Below are 25769 nucleotides of genomic sequence, written 5' to 3' on the forward strand. Positions count from 1 at the left end.
AAGAGGCACAGTAGCCGGCGGTTCTCAGCATAACTTCGTTCGGGTCTACATGAGACATCGCCATTGAACATATCAAGAGCATCCGTCAGAGATCATGCAGACAGCAGCAATGGCCATCCCATCACGCGAACAGGCAGAGAACATACTCGCCGACATCCGTATGAAGAAAGGACATATCTCCGATGAAGATCGTGCAATCACACCACCGAGCGTGCTAGAGGCGCTGAAAAGCATTCGGCTGGAAGTGGCTGATATGACCGGACTGTTAGTGCTTGCTTGTTGCATCGGAAGTGGCGTCGCATACTGATAGTCAGTTAGCCTGGCCAAGAATTTATTCTCCAGCGATGCTCGTTTTGCATACGAATTGATACAAAACGCTGAAGACAACCAGTATCCGGTCGGAGCAACTGAGTATCTTAGCTTTTCCATTATGCCGCGCACACTGATTATCGAATCCAACGAGGTCGGGTTTACAGAAAGAGACGTGAGAGCCATATGTAGCTCGGCACGAAGCAGCAAGACCGAAGGACAGGGTTACATTGGCGAAAAGGGAATAGGCTTCAAATCGGTCTTCAAGGTCGCCAGAAAAGTCACAATCCATTCAGGACCTTTTTGCTTCGCTTTCGAACACGATACGGGACTCGATGCCTCGGGCCTAGGGTTGGTCACACCTCTATCAGTCCCGTATGAAGCACTGCCTAGGGGCGTGAGAACGCGGATGACGCTCGATTTGACCAGTAAAGCGGCCAAAGATCCGAGTCATCTTGTGGACATCCTCCAAGTTCCCGACACGATCTTATTGTTTCTGACCAAACTCAAAATGCTCTGCATCGTGAATAGCACGGTGCCAGATGAGCCCCACAGCACTATCTATCAGAAGTCGGGCACTATGGGAAAAAAGGTGTACCTCTGCAAAGAAACAACATCACATGAACAGCACGGATTTGCTGGGACGTACGTATATGTGTTCGATAAGGTGGTCCGTGAGCTGGAGGAATCCGAGTCGAGACCTGGATCGAGCGGCAAGGTTGCCGTTGCTTTTCCTGTCGATGCTGATGACGTGCCCATTGTGGCTCGACAGCATATTTCTGCCTACCTTCCAGTAAACGAGGTCGGATTCAAGGTACGATGAACTCGTCCGAGGAGTGTGAACCAGCGCCGGACTAATCAATGCAGTTTCTAATCCAAGGCGACTTTGTCACTCAAGCAAGCAGAGAAGGTATCGTCGTCTGTCCTCGAAACGAGCAGCTGCTAGAAGGTGTTGCCGACGTCTTCTGCGATGCCGCACAATTCTTCGCCCGTCACAAGAAGCTGGCTCATGCTTGGTTAGAGTGGCTTCCCAGAATAGCGGACATCACCAACGACTTTTGGCGTTCACTCGTCGACAAGATTGTATCACGGCTTCGGGGGGCGCAACTTCCTTATTCCTGGACCGAGCAAACGCTCTACAGACCCGAGCAGCTACGTTTCTTGCCTTTGGAAAGTCGAGACGAGTGTGGCGAGCCCTTTTTCCGCGATCTGCCGGCTAGCGAGCAATACCTCTCGTCACAGTACGACTCTTATTGGGAGCCATTGCGAGTACTTGGTCTCACAAACATCAGCTTCTCTGCCCAGATCTCTAGGTTTGCCGCTGACTTGAGTAGCACAAAGTCAAGGTATCAGGCAGCGAACGCTTCGGATGAGTGGCATGCCGGGGTTGCAGACCTGACCCTTCGAGCCCTTAAGAGGGCCACCGGGGACGATGGGAAGAGCAGCCCGCTCCCAGGGCTGCAGGACGAGATACGGAAACTGTCGATCATTCCATTGCAATCAGGATTATGGGTTTCGGCGCTCGACGGACCAATTTATTTCTCAGCAACGCACGGAAGCCTCATTCCCGATGGTTTAGCTCTTAGGCTTGTTCGACCTGACTGGGGCAACAGCCCAGCCCAGAGAAGGTTGCTTGAAGCACTCGGAGTTTCCACGTGTCCTGTCAAGAAAGTCATTGACGAGATCTTCAGCTACTACTCCGGTGTTGGTCTGGTGCTGACCGAGCCCATGTTCTCGCACATCGAATTTGTCTTTGAGCAGAGGAGTGCAGCTCCAGCGGACCTCAATTCGCATATGCCGGTTGTCTCCGCGGGCTCTACGTTGATTCCATCGAAGTACTATAGTACGCGCCATGCGTATTTCGGGGGCCCGGACGATTTATCTGGACTCAAATGGCTCTTCACACGTCGAGATGGCGCCGAAGAATATTTGGAGTCTAGAGGAGTGTACATGCTGCATGAAGATTACCTTCGCAGATACCGAGACAAATCAAAGAACGACAAGGATCTCCAGGTATGGATGGCTAAGATGTTCAGCATTCAGTCAGTACCTATCTTGCTCTATCACGCTCGAAGGGGATTGTCAGAGGAATTTCAGTTCCTCATCAAGTATCATTCACACGAACTCGTTAGCGTCCTCAAGCAACATTGGTCATCGTACGGGCCAGTTATACACCAGGTCAAAGCCTCATTGGGTCGCGCTTCTGTGCCGTCAGAGAATCCGAATGACAAGATCCCGCTGAGTGCAGGCTACCTTCCTCTACCGAGGCTGAAAAGTATCTGGTCAGCGGCCGGGGGCTATGATCACGTATCTTTGTTCATCAAGATGCCTGTGACTTTGGAAGAAAGCAGCATAGACGCATGGCAATTCTTGACCAAGCTCGGCGTTGGTATTAACGATGACACTCACTTCTACTTGGAGCTACTGCGCAGCCTGAGCGAGCAGCTTCCGCAAGCGCCAACGAAACAGCAAATCTTAGATGTTTACAAACGACTGATGGAAGTTACGACGAAGGATGATGAGATCGAAGAAGTGCGGTGAGTGAGACACGATGGTCGAGGCGACCAGAAAGTGTGCTGACTATCTAGCAGTAATGCCTTTTCTGCCAGCTCCCTGATACTTCTGCCAGCAGTCGGTGAACAGTCATCCCCCAGATGGATAGGGGCGGATGAGAGCATTTGGAGTGGGCCGGAGTGGCTCACGTGCAAAACACGACTTGCCGAAACATTTGCCTCTGTCGAGCATCTGTTCCGAGTTGTTCTCAAGACCAGAGACTTCACATGGCGAGATTGTCTTCTCGAGCTAGAAGTCATGAAAGAAGACAATGTAGAAGACGTTGCTAATGCGCGCGAGATCTATGGCTGGCTCATGCGTGAGTTTCGACATCATGCAAGTTTTGATGTGCTCAGGTATGTAGGAATTCCTTCCATGTGACCTGCACTTACACCCACAAGGCAAGAGCTCGAAGTTAGGCAATTAATCTTCTCCCCGCTGGACAATCAATGGGCGGCACCATCCATGTGCTTATGGACCGACGAAAGCATAAGAGTGCCGCGTCAGCATTCCATATGTGCCTACTACGGCGAGCTGGAACATTTCTTCACCGTTATTCTGGGTGTGCGGTATCCTGACCTGAAAGAGCACGTAGAAGCACTTCGAGGGCTCGCTGATCCTGCGGACCAGGACGAACACTGGCAACAACGCGTTAAGGATAGTATGGCGTTGATCAGCGCCCTCAAGCCTCAGGCAGATGATCTGAAACAACTGCTTGGTGCAAATATCTTACCTGTGGTAACAAGCAGCGGTCAGAACAGCCGGACAAACAGCCGCGTAGAGTTCGTGATTATGGACAGAGAAGAGTACGCAGCTTCATTTCCGGATGTCCACACACTAGCTTTAACCTTGGCCGAAGTCAACTCCTGCAGACGGTTCTTGATTGCTATGGGCTTGCAAAGCAGACACATATCGAAGCTGGTGGTAGATCAGACCATGGTGGTTGGCAGTCGCCTAGACACGTCTTTGACGCAAATGTTGCAATTGAGGGCTTACGCTTTCTACAGGTAAGTGAGGACAGTCTTACTATCATGCAAGCATTCGTACTAATCTGGCCAGGTGTGCCATTGCCTACGATAGCTTGAAAGCGAGGCAAATGGGGATAGCACTTTTTGTTCAGCTTCAAAATGCGGGAGTTTCGACAAGTAACAATATCACCAAGACTTCTAAGCTGATGCAAAACGGCCAAGAGCATCATGCACCGCAGAAACCAGCAGACCTCCATGTCGATGAAAGTGGAGAACATCTACATCTCCATGTCACAGAGGATGAAGACACAAGGGAGATTTGCCTGCTTAGCACGCTTCCTTCCTATCTGCGCAAATTCCTAAGCATTGAAGAGCTCGCCACCGAGCAAATTCTAATCGCCATCTTACAGTGCAGGTCGCTTGCTGCCGTTGACCAGATTCTGGGAAAACATGGTATCGCTGAAGTTGCAGGAGTGCAAAGACCCACCGAGCCGGCAGTGGAGCTGCTGCATGACAGACAACTGATCGGGATGGATCTACCCGCTAGGGAGACCATATCGGGCGAAGGGCGTGAGTCAGTCAACTCGTCTCCACGCCTGTCCTCGTCTACGAGAGGTGAGGATGATAGCAGTGAGGATGATGGGCCGATCGACAGCTACAAAGAACTTCTAGAGTGTCTGATCAATGATGCTTCTACTGGTACAGTACCTCAAAAGGGCGAAGTGATCACTTGTAGCTCCCTTGAGCGACAATCTGGAATAGTCGGGCTGCTCGGGCTGTTTCCAAGCCGGTCCGAACCCCGCGATAGAAAAGTCGGTGCCGCTGGGGAGTTATTCGTATGCCTATATTCACTTGTCAGTAACGGAGTTGTACTAACTCTTCACAGGCTTTTGAGTGGCTTAAAGCACAGAGTCTCCCGAACTTCGACATCAACAACTGGCAGAGCACGATTCGTCACGAAGTGTCGTGTTGTGATCAGTACAGCTGGCTCCCATCGTGGACAGGCAGAGAAACGGCAGATATTGTTTACGACGATAATGAGGGAGTATTGATGCGAATTCTCATAGCAAACCGCTACATCTCACCGACCTATGCGGCAATGAGACTGAAGTTCTACATCGAGGTCAAGACAACCACAAGCCGAAACCATGAGGCTTTCTACGTGAGCAGCGGGCAATATGAAAGGGTACGCAGCCTAAGGCTTAGAATAATTGCGGCTATACTGACATCAACGCTAGATGGAAACACTGAGAAACCCTTTGGAGACTCAGCGTGGACAAGCCTATCTCATCATGCGTGTCTCGCAAATCACCGGGCAAGAAGTGGGATTGAGTATATTCTTCGATCCTCTTACCGAGAGGGACGAAGGTAGGCTTGATTTTAGCATGACAGGTCCGTGGACTGTCAAGCCATTGCGCACATAGTATTTGCATCGTAGACACAAATGCATGAGTACTGTATTGGCAGACTCATGATTGCTTTTCGGCTGTATGGTTCCAGCGGTTTGTCTTGGCACAGACGTAGCTTTGAGAGAGCACTGAGGTGTTTGGTACTTGTTCCAACACCTGTTGCCAGATCGTGACCACTTTTAGGCTGTCCAGGTGATGGTAAGTTGTTAGGTAACGAGGAAGAGGTAAGGGTGAAGTGCCCAAGCGTGCACGGTGCCTGTCATCGGCTAAAGTCCTTTCCGCCAGTCCACAGCCGATGCCAGCTTCCGAAGCTCTTTCGCCCCAAGCTTCCTCTCCTCTCCGACATCGTCTGTCGTGCAGTGCTTATGGCATTGCGCTTCCGAAATAATCACCAGCATCTGGTTCCGAAAGCGTAGGTCTTTCTGCTTCTGTGCTTTTGTCCCACTCACTCTAATACGACCCTCGTCGTTGTACATTATACCTTTACTCACCCTCAAACCACCAACACGCGTAAGACCTACAAAGCATAGCTGTTGAATAATCATATAATACCGCGATATGGCGCTGCAAAAAGCTCTCAAGAATATCCTGAGCAAGAATGCCGACGACATCGTGATTCTTTCTGCTCTCCGCACACCCGTCACACGAGCGAAGAAGGGCGGCTTCAAGGATGCCTACGACCACGAGCTGCTTTCGCACGTATTGAAGGCGACCCTCCAAGCACATCCGAACCTCGACCCGACGAAAATCAACGATGTTCAGATTGGCACAGTCCTCTCAGAGTTGGGTGGTAGCAAAGCAGGACGAATGGCAGCGATTCATGCTGGAGTGCCCGAAACCACGACTTTCCAGACCGTAAACCGAGCATGCTCGAGTGGTTTGGCAGCTATTACAGGCATAGCCAACTCCATCCGAGTGGGAGAAATAGATGTAGGAATTGGTGGCGGAATGGAAAGCATGACGAGGAATTATGGTTCACGAGCCATTCCAACAGCTCTCTGGAACGAGCTGAAAGAGTCGCCGAGTAAGGATGCGAGGGACTGTATCATGAGCATGGGTATCACAGCCGAGAACGTTGCGGAACGATATGGGGTGTCACGGAAAGAGCAGGACGAGTTCGCTGTTGCTTCACACGTCAAAGCTGCGAAGGCACAGAAAGAAGGGCTGTTCGATGCGGAAATTGTGCCGGTCAAGACGAGGACTGTGCCTGATCCCGAGCACCCGGAACTCAGCGAGGAAATTACAGTGTCGAAGGACGATGGTATTCGTGCGGGCAGCACAGTGGAGAAGCTGGGAACGATGAAGGCTGCTTTCAAAGCCGATGGAGCCACAACTGCTGGAAACAGCTCACAGGTCAGCGATGGTGCGGCTGCCGTGCTCATGATGCGACGATCCACGGCGACAGAACTGGGCCTTACATCCTCGATCATCGGCAAGTGGGCTGGCACACAAGTTGTAGGCTGTAAACCCGACGAGATGGGTATCGGGCCTGCTCTGGCGATCCCTAAGCTCTTGAGCCATACTGGTGTGTCAAAAGAGGATATTGGAATTTGGGAGATCAACGAGGCGTTCGCGTCTCAAGCCGTGTACTGCGTACGGGAGCTGGGCATTGATCAAGGAAAGGTCAACCCCAAGGGTGGTGCCATCGCTCTTGGACATCCTCTTGGTGCTACAGGCGCAAGACAATTGGCTACACTCTTGCCTGAGCTCGCGAGACAAGGGCAAGAATTGGGTGTTGTGAGTATGTGTATTGGAACTGGTATGGGTATGGCTAGCTTGTTCGTTAGGGAGTAGTCCTAAGGCGAAGTGTAAAGATGTCATTTCAACCTCTCTGAACATGGTCAGCGTCAACAGACCTTTTGTACAATGACTTTTGTAAAACGAGAGCACGATATTACGGCAGCCGACAAAGCTGCCAGAGCCACAAATCCCGCTGGGAGTCCTCCGATAGTCCTTCCGAGGTCGCACCTCACCTCTGCAAGTAAATGTGATTCCCCTCTTTCTAATGTTCAATTTATAGCTCATTCTGCTCGAGACATCGACACACAGAAGGATCCCAACATGGCATCTGCAGTCTCCAACATCCGTGCCAACAATGGCAATGCTCGCTTCAACGAAGAAGCTCTTTCCTGGGATTCACGACCTTTTGTCCACGAAGCATCTCAGGCAGCCTCGAAAGCCGTCTCCTCCAAGATCTCTAATCTACAACTGCACAGCCAAGACCCGCAGACTCCAGGCCTCCAAGTCCTCGAAATCGGTTGCGGAACCGGAATCCTCAGCTTCCTTATGGCTAAAGAATCCCAAATCGCTCGAATCGTCGCCGTCGATGCTGCAGAAGGAATGATCGAGGTTTTGAAAACGAAACTGTCGAAAGATCCCGAAGCCACAAAGAAGATTGTCCCTTTAGCATTGATGTTAGAAGATCCCGAGGATCCCGCTCTTCCTGAGGGCAGAGATGGCAAAAGACAGAAATTTGATTTGATCACAAGTCACCTGGTCCTCCATCACATTCCAGAACTCAAAGCAGTGCTGGAAACGATGTATGGATGTTTGGCACCCGGAGGAAGGGTCATGTTGACCGACTTTGAGGATTTTGGGCCAGAGGCGAAGAGGTTTCATCCGGCGGGGAAGATGGACGGAGTGGCAAGGCATGGAATTAACGCGAAGGAGATGGAAGAGATGTTGAGAGATGTGGGGTTTGAGGACGTGGAAGTGAAGGCCGAGTGGACGATGGAGAAGAAGGTAGAGAAATTCGATGGGGAGTTTGCGAAGACGAAAAGTGCGGAGTTTGCAAAAGTGGCAGAGGAGGAGCAGTCTGGTGAGATCATGGAGTTTCCATTTGTGGATTGTTATGGGGCGAAGAGGTGAAGGGATATCAGAATGAGGGTGCGCTCACTCTTAAGAACAGACCCGCTATTGTGGGAGGATCATGTTACCGTGCTGCGCTTCAAGGATGGTCCGAGACGCCATTTCTAGGGACGGACCTAGTGGACTTAGACGTGCGCACCACTCTGTTGGCACTCTCCAGCAGTGCTGGAACTGCGCCTCCGGTTGTGAGCAACAGGCACTGGGATAGTATCACCATGTCTTGATTCTTGGTCGGCGTTGACAAGTCGAGAAGGAGAGCAGAGGATGATCTACACAGCGCCTGAGCCCGAAAGACTAAAAGATAGAACGCATACGATGGGCACTCCAGAATCGAACTGAGCATTGAATGTAGGAAACTGCAAGACCAGCTTGCCCATCCCTCGAAGCCACCGAAAACAACGACCAGTAGAGTCCCACCACACGACATAACCTCTTCTGTGCAACCATCCTTCCCTTGTTCCATTCCTTAAGTCCGTACAGCAGCCTGCAGGAAGTCCACCGCTGCATTGACATCGCTCGTATAAGTCAAATGACCTGGCGTGACGGCCAAGCCACCACCACAGACTCCATCGCTGGCATTGCAGAAGACCTTCGTCCTCGCTGCAGGATAGTTCGGAATTTGTCCGTTGTTCTGACGATTCTTGGTGTAGCCATAGAGCACCACGCCCTTAACTTGTTCCTTTTGCTGAGCAGGAAGAGCAGTGACTGCAGCGGCGATGAGAGCGGCGCCTTGACTGATTCGGAGTGTTAGTAGAGCAATTTCTGCTGGCCGAAGGAATGAAGGAGACGTACGAATACCCGCCCGCGACGACTGCAGCATCTGGGCATTGACTTGCAGCAAGGGCGAACATTGTGGCCGCTTCACGTTTGGCGGCCGCTGTGGTGCCGTCTGCCTGGAGATTGCCGCCGATGGAGGCAGTATAGCCTCCTCCCACGCCTTGACAGACGGCACCGGGAAAGGCTTGCTTGATACCGCGGCAGGTTGGGGGACCGACGGTCAAGCCCTAGATCGCGTTTAGTATGCTTTGAAACCGATTAACTGAAGGTCGATCGTGTTCTCACCATGTTGCCAGTCTCAGTCGAGCCTCGCGCGAAGATGAAGACGACATCGCCGCATTCACCGCTCTTCAGTTCGTTGGAGGTGGTAGAGCCTTGACGGCGCTCGATAGGGGTGCCGTAGGCGGCAGCCGCGAGCAGCCAAAGACTCATGATGGAGGGCTTCATCGTGCAAGAATGTCGGGAGTGGTCTGCAAGATGTAATGTTATGTATGTGCGTGATTGTATCTAACGAAGGTGAGATGAACGAATGTGTTTGACGCTGGTGATCGGATAGTTCGGTCGTCTATTGAGCTCTATATACTCACGACCGCACCCGGGGCGAGGGTATCTGATGTAAAGCTGCCCGTTTGGCAAATTGCATTACCGCAGCCACTGCGTATGGGCTGTGGGCCGGCAGCAAGTTGGCACTTGGCACGAGTCCGACGAATATCGAGTATCCCAGTGCTCTCCGTAGATCATGCTCTCATGTGCAAGTGCCATGAGTGAACGAGCCTCGGCATCGTAGACGAGAGTAATCGAAAAAGAGCTGTTACCTTTGGGCCAAGATCAGATCTCCAAGCTATATTGGGAACTATCGCTGCAGCAATGTCCGTACTGGGCGACTTAGGATTGCAACTCCAACCACTGGCCCGCTTTTCTCGATACTACTGGCAAGCGCGTCTTGAATTTGGGAGGATAGAGGGGATGTGCAGCATGCATGCTGAACATCGATCAGTCACGAATCCTTCTGCACATAGCAGCACATTTGTGATGAATCTGAAACGAGGATTATTGCCGATGTGTGCCATGCAGCGCACAAGCGCAACATTTTGGCGTTGCGAAGCGGATAAAACTGTGCTTCACGCCGATATGAAACCCTTGGGTTCCTCATATTCTCCCATGGGGCGAAGGCCTTGCTCTCCTCGAGGCTGACAAGTGCCTTTCGGCGACATGTGCGTAGCCAAGCGAAGAATACGAAGCTTTTGGCTGAATCAAGAGCGTTTTGCCTGCCTGTCAGCCAGCCTCAGACAAAGACGATTTCATCCTCCCAAAGAGGAAGATGCATCTCAGCGAGAGTGCATTGTATAATGCCTCGGACGTGGAGTACTGAAAGTTGCTCGTAGAGCACGCAGGTCACATCATGACTTTGCCTTCTTCCGCTTCTTCTTGCTGAGTAGTTCGTCTAGATAGCTCGTAGCCTTCTTCTTCCGGGGGCGTGCTGATCCTTCTTCGCCCTCGATCTGTTGATGGAGCGCTCGGCTGGTGCCTTTTTCAATAGCTTTAATGGTTGCTGCATCGTCTCGTGGGTCTGGAGGCGTGGCATCTTCTTCGATGGGCGTCGTGCTTCTTGCGCCTGTCCCTCCTGTGGCATAGGCAGGTAGTTGCCGGTCCCGTGTGACTTTCTTGCCCGTAAAAGTGGCCGCTCGGCCAGGCTCGTCTTCGTCATCACTGTTGTCCGCTGGCTGTGCAGATCTCGCCGGTGCGCCCTTTCCGGAGGCAGGTGTGCCATTCGCGGGCAGCGGTGCAGTACGACCCAGCGCAATGTTGCTCTTGGCTTGCTTCGCGAGAGCCTGCTCTTTCTTCTTTGCTGCCGCGGCCTTTTTCCCCAGTAGCTGCTCGAGCAGTTTGTCGTTGGATGACGCGTGGCGCTTCTTGAGAATGCCATCCACCTCGAAATCGCTTTCCTTCGGTTTTGTGCCGAGTCCGGCGCTCTCAGTCAACCCGGTGAAATCATCCTGATCATCGTTGTACTCGTCCTCCGCGGGAGTGCTGCTGGATGTCGCATTCTTCGGTAGCCACGACTGCAACAACCTCTGGCTCCTTGCCTGGGCGATGTTGACTCTGCTCAGCCATATATCGGCGTCGCTGGCTTGTTCGGCCATGGGCGAGTCTCGCGGTGCAGCGATCACATCCACGTTGTAGAGGCCGCCAAAATGTCTTGGGTCGGGAAATGTCGGCAAGTCGAGCCGAAAGTATGCGCGCGCAGAAGCAACGCCAGACAACAGAGCTCCAAAGCTACACACAGCAACACTTCACCTCTTGCTCCCTATTCCCTTGCACATTCTCCCCTCCTCGCCGCGGGCCCAGCATGTTCAAACTCGCCCGGAGCACAAGGCAATTGGCCTCGGCCGTGCCGGTGAGCATCCATTCCCGCTCCGCCCCGGAAAATGTACTAAACAGCAGTCTGCACACAGAAGCCGCTGCGCCAGCAAGTGCGCAACCTCTCCATCCACGAATACCGCTCCGCCCAGCTGCTTGACTCTTATGGAATCGGCGTGCCCAAGGGCAGCGTGGCCCACAATGCGAAGGAGGCCGAGGAGGTTGCACAGAAGATTGGCGGCGAGGACATGGTCATCAAGGCTCAAGTGCTCGCTGGAGGCCGTGGAAAGGGTCACTTCACAAACGGCTTCAAGGGCGGTGTGCGCATCGTCTACAGCCCGCGTGAAGCTGCTATCCTCGCGGACCAGATGATCGGCCAGAAGCTTATCACCAAGCAGACGGGCGAGAAGGGCAGAATCTGCAACAGCGTCTACATTGTCGAGCGCAAGTTCGCTCGCCGAGAGTTCTACCTGGCAATTCTCATGGATCGTGCCACCCAAGGCCCAGTCATCGTCGCATCAAGCCAGGGTGGTATGGATATCGAGACCGTTGCAAAGGAGAGCCCCGATGCCATCATCACCACACCCATCGACATCCACAAGGGCGTCACAGATGAGATCGCGAGGGACATTGCGACCAAGCTCGGCTTCAGCGAACAGTGCATCGAGGATGCCAAGGACACCATCCAGAAGCTCTACAAGGTCTTCCAGGAGCGGGATGCGACACAAATCGAGATCAACCCTCTCTCAGAAACCTCAGACCACAAGGTGCTCTGCATGGACGCCAAGCTCAACTTTGACGACAACGCCGAGTTTCGACAGAAGGAGGTCTTCGACTGGCGCGATCCTTCGCAAGAGGATGCCGACGAGGTCAAGGCCGGCGAGGCAGGCCTCAACTTCATTAAGCTCGATGGTGACATTGGCTGTCTTGTCAACGGTGCCGGTCTTGCCATGGCCACCATGGACATCATCAAGCTCAACGGTGGCTCACCCGCCAACTTCCTCGACGTCGGTGGTGGTGCCACTCCCGAGGCCATCCGCAAGGCTTTCGACCTGATCACCTCCGATCCTAAGGTCACTGCCATTTTTGTCAACATTTTCGGCGGTATCGTGCGCTGCGACGCCATTGCTAAGGGCTTGATCTCCGTCGTCGAATCCATGAACCTCCGCACACCTGTCATCGCCAGATTGCAGGGTACCAACAACGAGCAAGCAGCCAAGCTTATCAGCGAGAGTGGACTTAAGATTTTCAGCATTGACGACCTCCAGACTGCTGCAGAGAAGAGTGTGCAATTTAGCAAAGTTGTGAAGATTGGTGAGTTGCACAGGATCACCATTGATTTATTCCCCTTGCCAGCGTCACAAATGCGAGCAGGCACTTAGAGGTTTGATATGCTAACTTTTCTGTGTGAACAGCGCGTGACATCGACGTGGGTGTCGAGTTCACCTTGGGTATCTAGATGAATGTGGACGGGTTTCAGGAGGGGCGACAATGGCCGGGTTCGCAGTAAATACCCGCTTGTTTCTTGCGTCTAGGGTCTTTCATCGCGCTGGCGTACTGTACGTTGTGTGTCAAATATCATTGCATACCTGAGATACCAGATGAGATCTTTTGAGACAAGTCTGGGAAGCAATTTTTGGACTTTGCGCACGTGCTGCTGATTTTTGACAGATCCTGTTCGGTGGCTAGTCGCATTGGCGCCGGCTCACAATGCATGCCGCAGCTTGTCTCTTTGCGATCAGAACTGGTCTCAGACAGGTCTACGCAAAGCAGCTGTGGCTGCTCCCAAGCTGTATACGGCAACGTGCACAGCATGACCACCGAATCACGGAAGCCGGACACCTTTGTGGCGATGTCTCTGCTTCTATTGCGATTGCGAACGCACAGGCATTTTGCACTGATACAATGTCTCTATAGATTTAACGCATGCCGGTCGGATGTCTTCTGGGTTGCTCTTACGACTTCCTTCAGCGCCTTCGGACAGAAATATAAGTATCTTAGCCATGCTCACATCACTACAGTGCAACACATGTTTCCGCAAAATCGCCTCATCATCGACGCACCACTTCGAGCAGATCACCAAGACTGGCATATCCATAGTCGACACCAATGGCACCCAGACCTCATGTCGTGATCATTGGTGCAGGAGTATCTGGATTAGCCGCTGCAAGCTACTTGTGCGCGGAGGGACTCAGAGTCACCGTACTCGAGCAAAAACGCGGCCCTGGTGGCCTGTGGAACCCGCAGACTGGAAAGCATTGGGCGAAGCCTGTGTACAACACGCTAGAGACGAACATTGCACGACAGCTTATGACATTCTCAGACCATCCTTGGGACCCCACAACACCATTACATGCTCACAATTCGCATGTCAACGACTATCTCCGCCAGTATGCCGCGACACTCCGCCAAAAGTATGCTGAGAATTTGACATTCATCTTCAATTGTCGGGTTGTTACCGCCCAGCAGGTGAATAATCTCATGACCGCAACATGGGAAATTAATGTTCAGCCAGTGGATCGGAGGCTCAAGTTCGATACTAAGAACCCCCTGTTTTCTCGGTTCCTCGTAGTTGCGGCTGGCAACTACCATAACGCTTTCCGCCCAGACTATCTAGGTGCCCCGGAATGGGAAGCCCAAGACTTTGCGTCCATCTTTCATGCTCAAGACTTCAAAAAGCCCGAGATGTACAAGAATAAGGTGAGACCAGAGTTGAGGAACGTCGAGAGTGTATAAATTGACCAGCAGACAGAATGTCCTGATCATCGGACACAGCGCGTCTGGGTTCGACATTTCCATGCAGATCGCCCCCTTCGCAAAGAATGTCGTCGTGTCTACCCAGCGTCCAAACCAACAACTCGCCTCGGGAGTTCACATTACAGTTGGCGCGGTCGAGAATTTCAAGTATCATCAAGACCGAACGATCAACTTCGAAGGCGGAGCCAGCTTCTCCAATGTCGACAAAGTCATCTACTGCACAGGCTACCGCTACGATTTCAATTTCTTGAAAGGACGCGATGGAACAACCCTCATTCCTTCCCAGTCTTCCATGGTCTCGAATCTCTATCAACACATCTTCTACATGCCCAACTGCCACGTTGAAAACAATTCTCTCGCATTCGTGGGCTTGTTGCAGCAAGGACTGTCTTTCACTATCGCTGAGGCTCAAAGCGCTCTCGTCGCAAGAGCGTTTGCTGGTCGGGTTGGTATTCCGACTCGAAACGGCCAGCAGGGTTGGTATGCCCAAAATCTGCAAGATCGAAATGTTCGGCTCTCGGACGACATGTCTGCCACGATGATCGCTTATCACAAATTGAAGGATATGGGAAAGCAGTACGTGAACGAACTTTGGGGATTGAGTAAAAACGCTCAGCCGCAGTCCAATGGTTTTGAGGGTAAGCGTCCGCCGTATTGGTGTGGCTGTTTTGATCAAGCACGGGCGTTGGCGAGGGATGCGAGGCCCAAATTCAAGGCTTTAAGCGCGGAGCAGAAGAAAACCGTTATGTCGTTCGAAGATGCGTTCGGAAAGGGTTGTTTCACAAGGTGTCCGATTTTGCCAGATGCAGCGACCGATACAAATATGGTGAGCTGCTACCTGTGAAATGGCGCCCCCAACTAGGAAGTCGCAACAAGAACGCAGAGGGAGAATGGGAGTGGAGTTGCCATGAACGACGGCTGTTCGACCACGGATGCCACGCTAAGCATCTCGCAGGCTTTGGATTCGGCACTTGAGCATGATGACAGCGACGACCATTACTACGCTGCAACAACACTGCCCAAGTAGCCACACGGAGTTCACTGCCGCTAATAGATTGCCAAGAAATGTATGTTATGCTCTGTCTGAGGCAGAGATCCATCCACACATGAGTCATGTACGATTCCGCCCCCCAAGTTCCAGCTTCGCATTGCATCTCCAGCTCCTTCTGAGAGATCTCAATCATGTCGCCTAACAAGAAGTCAAAGCCTGGGTCATATGCAGAGCCTTATATCGTCGAACCCTTACAAGGCCACAAACGGACCGTCATCCTGCTCCACGGCCGCGGAAGTAATGGCCAGAAATTTGGATCCGAACTCCTCGAAGCCCAGACAACACTCTCTTGCATTAAAACGTTGTTGGTACCCAGCGAGAATAACGATCCTTTGAGAGCTCTACATCCGGATACAGATACGCTCCGTACTCTCTTCCCGAACGCAAAGTTCATCTTCCCTACCGCCAAGAAACGAAGAGCAAGATGGTACAACCGTGCAACGATAAATCAATGGTTCGATAGCGTGCCTATAGACGAACAAGATGATTCTTTGCCTCGATGCGGAATGAGCATTGAAGAAGAAAACTGGCAGCTGGAAGGTTTGCGGGAGTCGAGAGAGCACGTGAAGAGCATTTTGGACGAAGAAGTCGGAAACGTGGGAAGTGAGAATGTAGTGCTTGGGGGATTGAGTCAGGGATGCGCGATGGCGCTGTGGGTGTTGATGAGTTATGCTGACGAAGGAAGTGAGTTTGGGAAAGATGCTAGAAACGAATCTGAGATGAAGTTGAGAGCGTTTGTGGGAATGAGTGGTTGGCTGCCATTTGTGAATGAGATCGAAGGGATTATTGATCCCACGCGCGTGAAGAGCAAAGATGGGGAGAGTTTTGGCGTTGATGAGGCGGATGTGGAAGACGATGATCCCTTTGCTACATCGGATGACGAAGGTGAAACCTTAAATGGTGTTTCTGCCACCATCAACCAGCCAGGAGAAATCTTGAAGCCAGTGGCCAAGGTGCGTAACTTTATTCGCGACAGCCTGGATCTGCCACCCACTGCGTATCAATGTGGAACGGCCTGGCAACGAACGCCAGTCTTTCTTGGCCATGGTATGCATGATGAAAAGGTGAAGATGGCAAAAGGCAGACGAGCTGCAGAGTGCCTTGAAACCCTGGGAATTCAGGTTACCTGGAAAGAGTACGACGAAGGACACTGGTACAAAGTGCCAGAGGAGATTGATGACATTGGCAGATATCTGCAGGCATGCTTTGCAAAGTAAAAGATTCCAGCACTGTATATTCAAGGTTCGAACTGCTCTTGAGCAGTGGCATATTTAGCGAGGCCTGGCGTCGCTCGGGTCTCGTCTGCCCTCTGCGAAGGCTCGTGGTTATCATTCTCTCGAAGCCACCGGTAGAACATCATCGGCCTGTCACAGGTATGCGCACCGTGTGTACCGATAGCTCCCGTGTAGCCAGCTGGTCACTCCATGGCGGTTGTGGTCTGCGATAGACCTTAGCATGTTGCTGTCTATTGAGCTCAAACAGTGGAAGGTGCCAGCCGATCTAGCACCAGGGATGGTCATTGGTATGGGTGTCCCGGAAGACGTTCAACCTCCTTCGTGCATGGATGCCGGACTCCAGTACTCGACTTCCTCAGCTTGGTCATCGACCCACACGATACCATCTGCAACAAGGTCGTCGATGACTGCAACAGCTCTAGCTCGCTCCCATTCCAGATTAACCTGCAGCATGGATACAGTGATGAAGCCCATGATCTGAATGACTTCTAGGACCTTGGCCTGGTCACGATTCAACTCCTTTGGTACGCTTCGAATATACTTGGTATTTCCAAGCGTCAGAACTTTGAATTGGCCACCCAACGGCTCCAGACTTTCCAAGGCTCTTTGAATATCATCATCAGTGACATCCATGCCGCCACCAACCAGGCCTCGGCCAGCAGCGACCCTCTTCCTTGCCTCAGCAAAGGCAATCATGCCACCATTCTCTGCTCGGGTCCCTCGGCAGACTTCGACAAGACGAACGCCCAGTTCAAAGTAGAAGTCGTTGACGCTCGTGCCCAACATCTTCGCCCATACACTCCCACCCTTTCCGCCTGCATCCTTGGCGGCTTTGACATTGCTGCCAGCTAGAGGATCCACACCGATGGCATGACACATGCGTGCGAATTCCGCACGAAAGGTTGGATTGCTGCGGATGTCTTTGGCATGCGTTAGGGAGAAGTTGTGGAGAGCCGCCTGGAACACTGCCAACTGGTTGGCGAGAGCGTCGGCGTGAGACGACTTGAGCGATGCGCCGTGAGCAGCATATTTATCTGATGAGATGGCAGCGTTGGAGAACGCACTGAGCCCGACGCCACGCCTGTTGGATGCCATCCTCACATGTTGTTGCACTTTGCTGAGAGGTGGTGAGGCTTCACGCGCCGATGAGGTCAAGCACTGTCAGGCAACAAGGCACCAACGCCAAGCGACGCTCGGACACCACACTCGCCGGTCCGAAGCACCACACAAATTCGAGGTGCAGCTTCCATCCTGAATTCTGTTCTGCACCGCCCAACGCCAAACGACCGCCTCTCCTTCATCACCCAGGACCGCGATCATTCACAATGGCCCCAACCAAGCAGGTCAAGACGTACGTCTACACTTGAGCTGGGAGAATTGCAGCACAGTCGGTCCGCCGCCGCTCGAAAAGATTTGCTCGATGGTCGCAGAAATGCACGCATAGCAGCAACACCATACTCCAATGCCGCCTCAGTCCTGCGCGTAGTCACACTGTGGCTCGTCAGAATGTGAGGTGGACGACGGCGAGGAAACTCCTGTCACTGCCGCTCGAAAGAGCCGGCGCTCTCGCCTCGCGAGGTCTTGTCAGCTGCGATTTGTCGCACTGATTAAAAACACTCTGTCCAAGAGTGCTCAGCGGAGAATGCATGAGAGCCAGCAGACCACTGTGCCGCAATTCTTCGCTCCGAGCATCACAATGCCGTGCGGCCGACTGACTTTTCTGCTACAGTTCGGTCGCTACCAAGGACCAGATCCTGGTGCCAGAGACCCTCCTCAAGAAGCGCAAGAGCCAGGAGAAGGAGCGCGCTGAGAAGGCTGAGCAGCGTGAGGCTCGCAAGAAGGTTGGTCGTCCCCGACACCCCGCCCAGAGCACAATGATGAAGGAATATCCAACCCAAGAGACTAGCTTTCGGGCGATGTTGTCTTCTTAGTTAACCATCTTTCGGGACTGATCGTGACATCAATCGCATTCACATCGTTTCAGCGGGACTTTCGCGGACAAATCGCTGACAGTGCATCAACAGGAGAACAAGGAGAAGCGTGCCCAAATCTTCAAGCGCGCCGAATCCTACGTCAAGGAGTACCGCGACCAAGAGCGCGAGAAGATCCGCCTCACCCGTGTCGCCAAGTCTGAGGGCTCCTACTACGTCCCAGCCGAGCCAAAGCTCGTCTTCGTCGTCCGCATCAAGGGTATCAACAAGATCGACCCAAAGAAGCGCAAGACCCTCCAGCTCCTGCGTCTCCTCCAGATCAACAATGGTGTCTTCATCCGCCTGACCAAGGCTACCTCTGAGATGCTCAAGATCGTCGAGCCATTCGTCGCCTACGGTTACCCCAACCTCAAGTCTGTCCGTGAGCTCATCTACAAGCGCGGATACGCCAAGACTTCCCAGAAGCACCGCATCCCTCTTACCGACAACTCCATCATCGAGGAGCACCTCGGCAAGTACGGCATCGTCTGCATGGAGGACCTGATCCACGAGATCTACCAGGTCGGACCAAACTTCAAGCAGGCCTCCAACTTCCTCTGGCCATTCAAGCTCTCCAACCCAACTGGTGGCTTCCACAAGCGCAAGTTCCGCCACTTCATTGAGGGTGGTGACCTTGGTAACCGTGAGGAGTACATCAACCAGCTCATCCGCCAGATGAACTAGGTTTGTGTCTTCTTGACGAGTAAAAAGTATTTGACGGCGTTACGTATTGGGCCTGACGACATGGGTCAGCATGGGGCTCGGAGCAATGCAAAGGCGAATGGCGTCGGTAGCTCGTACGAATACAAGACGTCGTGCATATCACAAATGTGATACCCAGATTTTGATTACTTCAACTCTACTTCCACTATTTGACATCATCTCCACGAAGTTGTCTCATCCAGCTGAGAACGCATGTAGCGCTGAACAGCTCCTAGCACGTGAGGTTCTCTCTCACACCACTGTCGATGGATCTGGACCGAAAGTCTTCTGCAGCTGACATTCCTGTGTAACAGAATTGCTGAAACTTCCCGATGGCTCGTCAGTGGCACTTCTAGACACCGTCTAGTGTTCTTCCCCTCCAAGAATAAGTACCACAGCAGAGCTTCGAGAATATCACCAACCCGCAATACGACATATTTCACCATACCAAGGCCTTGCCAAGTCCCCGTTTATCCACGCCTAGTCGTTGCAAAAGAGGCAGAACTTTTAAGCACAACAAGACAAAGACTAAAAGTCGCTCCCTTCCACTCTAGCACTTGGATCGTCGTATCGAACAGGCATCTGACGGGCATGGCGCATTTCTTCAAGTTGCTTTTAATGGCAGGTACCGCTACTACTACCGCAGCTTAAAAAAGCTCGCCTTCGCGCCGCCTTGCATATCTTCTCCGCAAGCTCGAAAGTCTTGGAAGATGGCATGGCTTTTGCAGGGATCCGAAAGATATTCGCTTTCCAAGACGCGCGAAGCCATCGCGCCATCTCTTGGACCAATGCGCTAGGGAGCTTTGCTTGTTCGTCTATGCGCCGTGCTGGACTGCGATATGCAGACGTGTAGGTCAAGCGAGCTGGGGCCGGGTCGTACAGTGCTGTTCCAGTGTAGCGGCACGCATTAAGTGCAACCACCCCATGGGCAACTGCGCCTTAGTCTCGCATGCCAATGCATATGGTCCAGCTTGGTTTGCAGCCACCTCGAGAGCGATGGTGATAGTCGCTTCGGGAGTCCTTGGCGGGTAGTATACAATAATGCGGAGAGTTGTCGTTTTTTTCAGCTCTTGTTGTGCAGCTGGATCTGTTGCGAATATTCATCTCTGTCACTCGGAAGGATCCCAAACGCAATCATGGGCGTCTTCCACGATCACAAAGATCCTATCTCTCCTGCTGCTGTATCCGACCACGATGAGTTCGTCAAGCCTGTTCCGACTGTGGAGAAGATCGATTATTCCGGTGCCCATGAGAAGACGGATCCGCGAGAAATCGCTCTGGTGAAGAAGCTCGACCGATGGATCATGGTGCGTCTCGCAAAGTACTCATGCGTTCGGAAGTACTTTTGTTAATGTTCGAGACAGCCAATGCTTTTCTCGATGTACTTCCTGAACTATCTGGATAGAAATGGTCAGTATACCGGGCGAGATATGAATGAGCAACGACTGACCTCGAACAGCTATCGCACTTGCTCGAATCAACAAAATCGAAGAAGATCTGAATCTCAGCTCCATTCGTAAGTGCAGGCGATGCATCCCCGCCTGATCCTGGCCTGACCATCACCAGAATACCAAACATGCGTATCAATCCTCTTCGTCGGTTACATCCTAGGCGGTGTTCCCTCGAACATGTTCTTAACGCGCACAAGTCCACGCAAATATATGGCAATCATGATGGTTCGTCGATCTCGTTTGCGATTCCGAGACAACTGTTGACAGTGTTCGAACCAGGTCATCTGGGCTGCCGTATCTGCTTTGACAGCAGTAGCAAGTGGATTCACAGGACTGCTCCTGACTCGGTTTTTTCTCGGAATGACAGAAGCTCCCTTCTATCCTGGAGCGGTGTACATTATCGGTTGCTTCTATACTCGAAAGGAGATAGCGACGCGGATTGCCATTCTGTACACGGGCAATATTGCTGCCACAGCATTTGCGGGTCTCATCGCTGCCGGTGTATTCTACGGAATGGACGATCTTGCGGGGATTACTGGCTGGCAGTGGCTATTTGTGAGTGTTGTCCGAGGAGCCCATGTGGTAGCCATGAAGCTGACTTGATCAAGATCCTTCAAGGTGTCATTACCGCAGTAGTTGGTGTTGCAGCATGGTGGATCCTCCCAGACTATCCACGCAACACCAAATGGCTCACCGAAGAGGAGCGACTGCTTGCGTACAATCGAATCGAGCTCGATACCACTGAAAACCAGGGCGAAGTCAGTGTCTGGAAGGGTTTGTCACAGGCATGCAAAGACCCAATGGTCTGGGTGTTCGCGATCATGGCTCACATGCATCTCGCCGCGAATGGCTTCAAGAACTTGTGAGTTGTCTGTCATATGTGCAATGACTTTCGCTGATGATTTCCAGCTTCCCTACTGTGGTCGAGACTCTTGGATATGGACAGACCATTACGCTCGTTTTCGTCTGTCCACCTTATCTGATCGCCGGTTTCTCCACGCTTCTCGTTTCCTGGATGTCCGGCAGATTCAACGAACGCACATGGCATATCACGGTATCCAAGTGCGTGGCAACGGCCGGCTTCGTTGCAGCTGTAGCAACGAACAGCGTGGCCGGGCGTTACGTTGCGATGATCATCTTCTCCATCGGTACCTATGCTGTCAATTCCTTGATTCTGGGCTGGTGTGCCTCTGTGTGCGGTCAAACGAAGGAGAAAAAGGCAGCTGCTGTCTCCATGGTGACCACTATCATGGTCAGCTCTTTCATTTGGACACCATACCTCTGGCCGAAGAGCGATGGCCCTCGTTACACTATTGCTCTGGGCAGCAGTGCGGGCTTCTCCATGGCTACTGCCGCTCTTGCTTGGGTTGCCAAGTTCATGATGATGAGAAGGAACCGCAAGATCAGGCAGAGCGGAGATGAGACGACGAACTTTTACGTCTACTGATTGAGCGCCCGGACTCGCACTCGATGCTGGAGCTCATGTCGATTCAGCTAATGGCTTGTTGCGAAGAGTTTGGAGCGAGATTGGTATGAGCCATTCGCATCAGTCGAGCTCTTTGGGTAGTTATTGCGAAATGCAGCACAAGCCGTGTCTGCGTGCATAGCAGAAGCTGATCTGTGTCGACCATGTCGCGGGATGGTGATATTAATAGTTGATGGTGCTGCTATTGTTGTAGAGTTCGCGCACCTTTCCAAAAGTGCGATGGCGCCATGGCGGGACGTGCTCTTGATGCCTGGTTGCCTTGTCGAGTTGCGATAGTGCTCGACTCGGGGCATACAGAACGAGAGATCGGTTGTCCTGCACCTGTCCGCGGGCTCATCACAGTCTCCTCCCACTGGGTCTGATGTGATGCGCCGACAGAAGACTGCGCTGTCCCCCGCCTTCTCGCCCACAGGCAGCGGAGGCCGAATGAGCCGTGGTTGCATCGATCATCGAGCGTGTTGAGCAATCGAGCCTTCCCTGTCGATGCATGGCCGCTGCATGTTTCACAACGAGAGCTTCGGTGGCAGCCGCAACAGCATTGTCGCTCTCCATCCCCCGCCAGCCCTGACTTGCACTCTGGCACTCTGGCACCAGCGCATTGTGCGGCGCTTTCGAGTGTTGACGAAGTGTCCACGTTTCCCTCGAGCATGCGCCATGGGAGCTGTCATCATGAGTGATGAAGCAATATCAGGAGGGAGTCAGCACGCGCATTCTGACTCGTCGAAAAACGCGGCTCTCATCTGCCACCACTTTGGGGCACGTGCGAAGAAGCATCACAAGCGGAGCCAAGAAAACGCCGAGGGCATCGTTTGGATTGCCAGCAAATGTCTTGAACTTCGACTCCGCCGCCATCAGAAATCATGGGACGTCTGACGGCCGTACGAATGGCGTGAGTTGTGGTATCCCGAGGTTGACTGCGCTGCTCCCTCCGGTCCGTTGCAATGGAAACGAATCAGAAGATGGGCGTTGCGCGTTGCCATTCGACCACCATCTCCGTTTCGTGGGACCCTGGGGTTGATCCATGCTGCTGCAGCGGTATAGACTTCTGCACGCCGGGATCGCACGCACTCTCACCACGCCCATGCCTGCTCGCCGCCCTTTTTGCTGCCTGTCCACAGAAGAAGTCAAATCCAAATTCAGTCGTGGGCAATCTCGGCTGGTACGGACGCCAACGACGCCCACCGCGCCAACATGTTGGTACCACTCCTTTACTGGGTGCGTTTCACTACCGCCTTCTATAGTGTAACACCTTGCGACTCGTTCTCACGTTTCACGCGCTCCGCTTAGAGAGCTAAGCTCGTCGATCAGCTATGGAGTCCGTCGACGTCGACCGCATCACGGCGCCACCGCGCCATCCTCGGCGGACTAATATGCAACCACGCGACGCAACTCCTACTTCTGCAAACAGCACTTCAGAACTAGCCATCTTCCTTCGTCACGGCGGACCACTGGGCTCCAACCCAGGCTCGAGATTCCAGTGTGGTCCATCTAGTGAAGGACGACCGCCCCGCAGTATGGACGACAACAGATCCGAAAGGAAGCATGGCTTTGGCATGTCCATCTCAGAGACGGAGAGATCAGAGAGTTCCGGGAGCCTTGGAAGGTCCTTGAGCCAGGAGAAGCTCAAGAACGGAGCAGAAACGACAACCAAATTCGAAAATTATGGCCTACTATACAAAGGTGGCGTGCTGGTCAAGCAGCCAGCACCTACTTCGGTATGTGCTCTGTCGCACAAGGTTTGGATCGACAGACTAACAATGAGTAGGATCCCAAAGACCCTATGAACTTGAGTCTATGGCGCAAACTGCTTGCAGCATTCTTCCTCTGCTTCTTTGGCGCGTTGGCCGCCGCAGCCGAACTGATCTTGGGCGCACTCTTGCCAGTATTCTTCTTGGAATATGCTGGTCTCAACCCATCGCTGCTGGCACCGCTATCCAGCTCTGGAGGTGGACTTCCCGAAGGCATCGATCCTATCAAGTCTCTGGCTTCTCTGCCAGGCGCACCGCCCATATGGAGAGTCCAGCTTCTCGCATCCATGCCAGTGCTGGTCATGGGCCTCGCCAATCTGGCTCTGGTCCCTCTAGCAATCTCCGTGGGTCGTCGCCCAGTACTGCTCCTCAGTGGAGTGATCGCCATCGCCGGCGCTTTCTGGGCTGGCCACAGTCATTCTCTGGAATCACACATCGCAGCTCGGTGTGTTCAAGCCATTGGAGCTGGCACCGTCGAGAGTCTGATTCCTTTTATTCTTCAAGATATGGTTTTTGTAAGTTGTAGCAGCTCGTACGATTCCTCGTTCATTCTGTGTCTAATTGTTCTATCCAGGTACACGAACGCAACACCTGGATCTCTATCGTCTTTGCCGCGCAAGGCGTTATCATTATCGGCCTCGGTATTGCCACACCCTACATTGTGGTCAGCCTAAGTTGGCGATGGGTCTACTTCATCACGTGCATTTTCGGCGGATTCTTCCTCGTCGGCGTTTACATTTTCCTCCCAGAGACGAAGTGGCACCGCACCCGAGCTGAGATGAGTGAGTTGGCCTTGCGCGATTCTAGACCGAGCTCGTTTAGCTAACATGAGACCAGATGGTGTCCCGCGTCGCGAGAGCATCATTGCGCACTCGCCGCGCACATGGAGAAGTGACCTGGCACTCTTCAATGCTCCCCCAGAGTGGAGCAAGGGCTGGCAAGCCTTCCTCGATACCATCTTCACATTCTTTTACCCGCAGATCTTTTTCGTCACCTGCTTGAACAGCGCAATGATGGCTGCGACATTCGCTGCAGGGTACAATGTAGCCGCTCCCCTGCTCACACGGCCGTGGTCGTAAGTAACAACATCAATTCACCGAGCAGCCGAACGAGATCGCTAACTGTACACAGATGGTCATTCTACCACATTGGCCTGTGCATGGTCCCAGTCTTGATCGGCGCCATCTTCGTCGCATTCCTCACCGGTTTCGGCGCTGACTGGACAGCGAACTGGGTGGCAAAAGCTCGAGGCAAACGCCTGCCTGAGAACCAACTCCTCAACCTCATCATTCCAACCATATGCACCATCGTTGGATGTGTCGTTTACGGCCTTGCGGGCTCCCACATCGGCGAATACCACTGGGCGGTCTTCCTCCTAGGTCTGGGCTTGATCGCTTTCGGTTTCCTCGGCACCAATACTGTCGGAGCAGTCTACGTCCTCGAAACCTACCCACACTTGGCTGGCCCAGCATTGGTCAACATCGCATCTTTCCGCTGCCTGATCGCTTTTATACTGTCCTTCCGGGTGACAGAATGGGTTTCAGAGTTCGGATACCTGGACTCCATGCTCATCTACGTGGCAATCATTGGGTTCTTCACCCTCTTAATTCCCGTCGTGTACAAATTCGGGCCTGCTTGGCGAGCGAGGTGGCCGGCTACTCACAGAGGTGGAGATTGGTAAGAGCAATCACAAAGTTTCATTGCTGGCTTGGAATATATCGTGTTGTACAGTATTGAAAGCGTGAGAGAATTGTAGTAAATATGTACAGGCCTGGGCTGGACCTGGTCCTTAACGCGGCGATCGTTTAGGATACCCAATATATAGAAAATTATTATGATGAATTATTCTTGTTCATTGGTCGATCACGCCACGAGAATTGTACTGTATGCGCCTGGCGGCAAGTCAATAATGTATTGACATGTCTGCTTCTGTCCACGACAGTACTAACATTTCGGCCATTTTCAATTACGGTCCACCTTCCACCTTCCCTTCCGTCATCCCTCCTTCCTTGGACTTCGAAGCAGTCATCTTCTTCACAATCTTTTTGCCGCCAAAGTAGACTGCTTGGATAGGTCCGATCCCGTTGTTCGATGAGCCACATCCATGGCAGCGATTACATCTCC

At 52.6% G+C, this 25769-nt stretch overlaps 12 protein-coding genes across 12 annotated transcripts; 9 read left to right on the forward strand and 3 right to left on the reverse strand.

The window, feature by feature from the left end:
- Nucleotides 1–109: 109 nt before the first annotated feature.
- Nucleotides 110–5254, forward strand: CKM354_000113200 (uncharacterized protein; the record flags this gene model as incomplete). Its single annotated transcript, XM_044796244.1, has 8 exons — nucleotides 110–264; nucleotides 319–1123; nucleotides 1177–2846; nucleotides 2901–3218; nucleotides 3264–3869; nucleotides 3922–4666; nucleotides 4717–5016; nucleotides 5069–5254. 8 exons carry the CDS (start codon nucleotides 110–112, stop codon nucleotides 5252–5254), a joined length of 4785 nt encoding a protein of 1594 aa, XP_044652179.1.
- A 543-nt stretch (nucleotides 5255–5797) lies between these two features.
- CKM354_000113300 (uncharacterized protein) lies at nucleotides 5798–7033 on the forward strand (the record flags this gene model as incomplete). Its single annotated transcript, XM_044796245.1, has 1 exon — nucleotides 5798–7033. The coding sequence occupies one exon, from the start codon at nucleotides 5798–5800 to the stop codon at nucleotides 7031–7033; it is 1236 nt and encodes a 411-aa protein (XP_044652180.1).
- A 267-nt stretch (nucleotides 7034–7300) lies between these two features.
- Nucleotides 7301–8107, forward strand: CKM354_000113400 (uncharacterized protein; the record flags this gene model as incomplete). Its single annotated transcript, XM_044796246.1, has 1 exon — nucleotides 7301–8107. The coding sequence occupies one exon, from the start codon at nucleotides 7301–7303 to the stop codon at nucleotides 8105–8107; it is 807 nt and encodes a 268-aa protein (XP_044652181.1).
- A 466-nt stretch (nucleotides 8108–8573) lies between these two features.
- On the reverse strand, nucleotides 8574–9331 carry CKM354_000113500 (uncharacterized protein; the record flags this gene model as incomplete). Its single annotated transcript, XM_044796247.1, has 3 exons — nucleotides 8574–8841; nucleotides 8900–9111; nucleotides 9170–9331. The coding sequence occupies 3 exons, from the start codon at nucleotides 9329–9331 to the stop codon at nucleotides 8574–8576; spliced, it is 642 nt and encodes a 213-aa protein (XP_044652182.1).
- Nucleotides 9332–10284: 953 nt separating this feature from the next.
- Nucleotides 10285–11028, reverse strand: CKM354_000113600 (uncharacterized protein; the record flags this gene model as incomplete). Its single annotated transcript, XM_044796248.1, has 1 exon — nucleotides 10285–11028. The coding sequence occupies one exon, from the start codon at nucleotides 11026–11028 to the stop codon at nucleotides 10285–10287; it is 744 nt and encodes a 247-aa protein (XP_044652183.1).
- A 206-nt stretch (nucleotides 11029–11234) lies between these two features.
- On the forward strand, nucleotides 11235–12704 carry CKM354_000113700 (succinate--CoA ligase (GDP-forming) subunit beta; the record flags this gene model as incomplete). The annotated part of the gene is made up of 3 exons (XM_044796249.1): nucleotides 11235–11282; nucleotides 11341–12559; nucleotides 12661–12704. 3 exons carry the CDS (start codon nucleotides 11235–11237, stop codon nucleotides 12702–12704), a joined length of 1311 nt encoding a protein of 436 aa, XP_044652184.1.
- Nucleotides 12705–13354: 650 nt separating this feature from the next.
- On the forward strand, nucleotides 13355–14846 carry CKM354_000113800 (uncharacterized protein; the record flags this gene model as incomplete). Its single annotated transcript, XM_044796250.1, has 2 exons — nucleotides 13355–13945; nucleotides 13998–14846. The coding sequence occupies 2 exons, from the start codon at nucleotides 13355–13357 to the stop codon at nucleotides 14844–14846; spliced, it is 1440 nt and encodes a 479-aa protein (XP_044652185.1).
- Nucleotides 14847–15184: 338 nt separating this feature from the next.
- CKM354_000113900 (uncharacterized protein) lies at nucleotides 15185–16270 on the forward strand (the record flags this gene model as incomplete). The annotated part of the gene is made up of 1 exon (XM_044796251.1): nucleotides 15185–16270. The coding sequence occupies one exon, from the start codon at nucleotides 15185–15187 to the stop codon at nucleotides 16268–16270; it is 1086 nt and encodes a 361-aa protein (XP_044652186.1).
- A 327-nt stretch (nucleotides 16271–16597) lies between these two features.
- Nucleotides 16598–17383, reverse strand: CKM354_000114000 (ESCRT-II subunit protein SNF8; the record flags this gene model as incomplete). The annotated part of the gene is made up of 1 exon (XM_044796252.1): nucleotides 16598–17383. One exon carries the CDS (start codon nucleotides 17381–17383, stop codon nucleotides 16598–16600), a length of 786 nt encoding a protein of 261 aa, XP_044652187.1.
- Nucleotides 17384–17613: 230 nt separating this feature from the next.
- On the forward strand, nucleotides 17614–18942 carry CKM354_000114100 (uncharacterized protein; the record flags this gene model as incomplete). The annotated part of the gene is made up of 3 exons (XM_044796253.1): nucleotides 17614–17639; nucleotides 18018–18129; nucleotides 18313–18942. 3 exons carry the CDS (start codon nucleotides 17614–17616, stop codon nucleotides 18940–18942), a joined length of 768 nt encoding a protein of 255 aa, XP_044652188.1.
- Nucleotides 18943–20096: 1154 nt separating this feature from the next.
- CKM354_000114200 (uncharacterized protein) lies at nucleotides 20097–21858 on the forward strand (the record flags this gene model as incomplete). The annotated part of the gene is made up of 7 exons (XM_044796254.1): nucleotides 20097–20267; nucleotides 20325–20370; nucleotides 20420–20476; nucleotides 20527–20636; nucleotides 20691–20966; nucleotides 21020–21273; nucleotides 21321–21858. 7 exons carry the CDS (start codon nucleotides 20097–20099, stop codon nucleotides 21856–21858), a joined length of 1452 nt encoding a protein of 483 aa, XP_044652189.1.
- Nucleotides 21859–23207: 1349 nt separating this feature from the next.
- CKM354_000114300 (uncharacterized protein) lies at nucleotides 23208–25326 on the forward strand (the record flags this gene model as incomplete). The annotated part of the gene is made up of 5 exons (XM_044796255.1): nucleotides 23208–23612; nucleotides 23663–24160; nucleotides 24220–24427; nucleotides 24483–24720; nucleotides 24777–25326. The coding sequence occupies 5 exons, from the start codon at nucleotides 23208–23210 to the stop codon at nucleotides 25324–25326; spliced, it is 1899 nt and encodes a 632-aa protein (XP_044652190.1).
- Between the last annotated feature and the right edge of the window lie 443 nt (nucleotides 25327–25769).

This window comes from Cercospora kikuchii (assembly GCF_019650295.1).
Source record: "Cercospora kikuchii DNA, contig_00001, whole genome shotgun sequence".
Taxonomy (NCBI): domain Eukaryota; kingdom Fungi; phylum Ascomycota; class Dothideomycetes; order Mycosphaerellales; family Mycosphaerellaceae; genus Cercospora; species Cercospora kikuchii.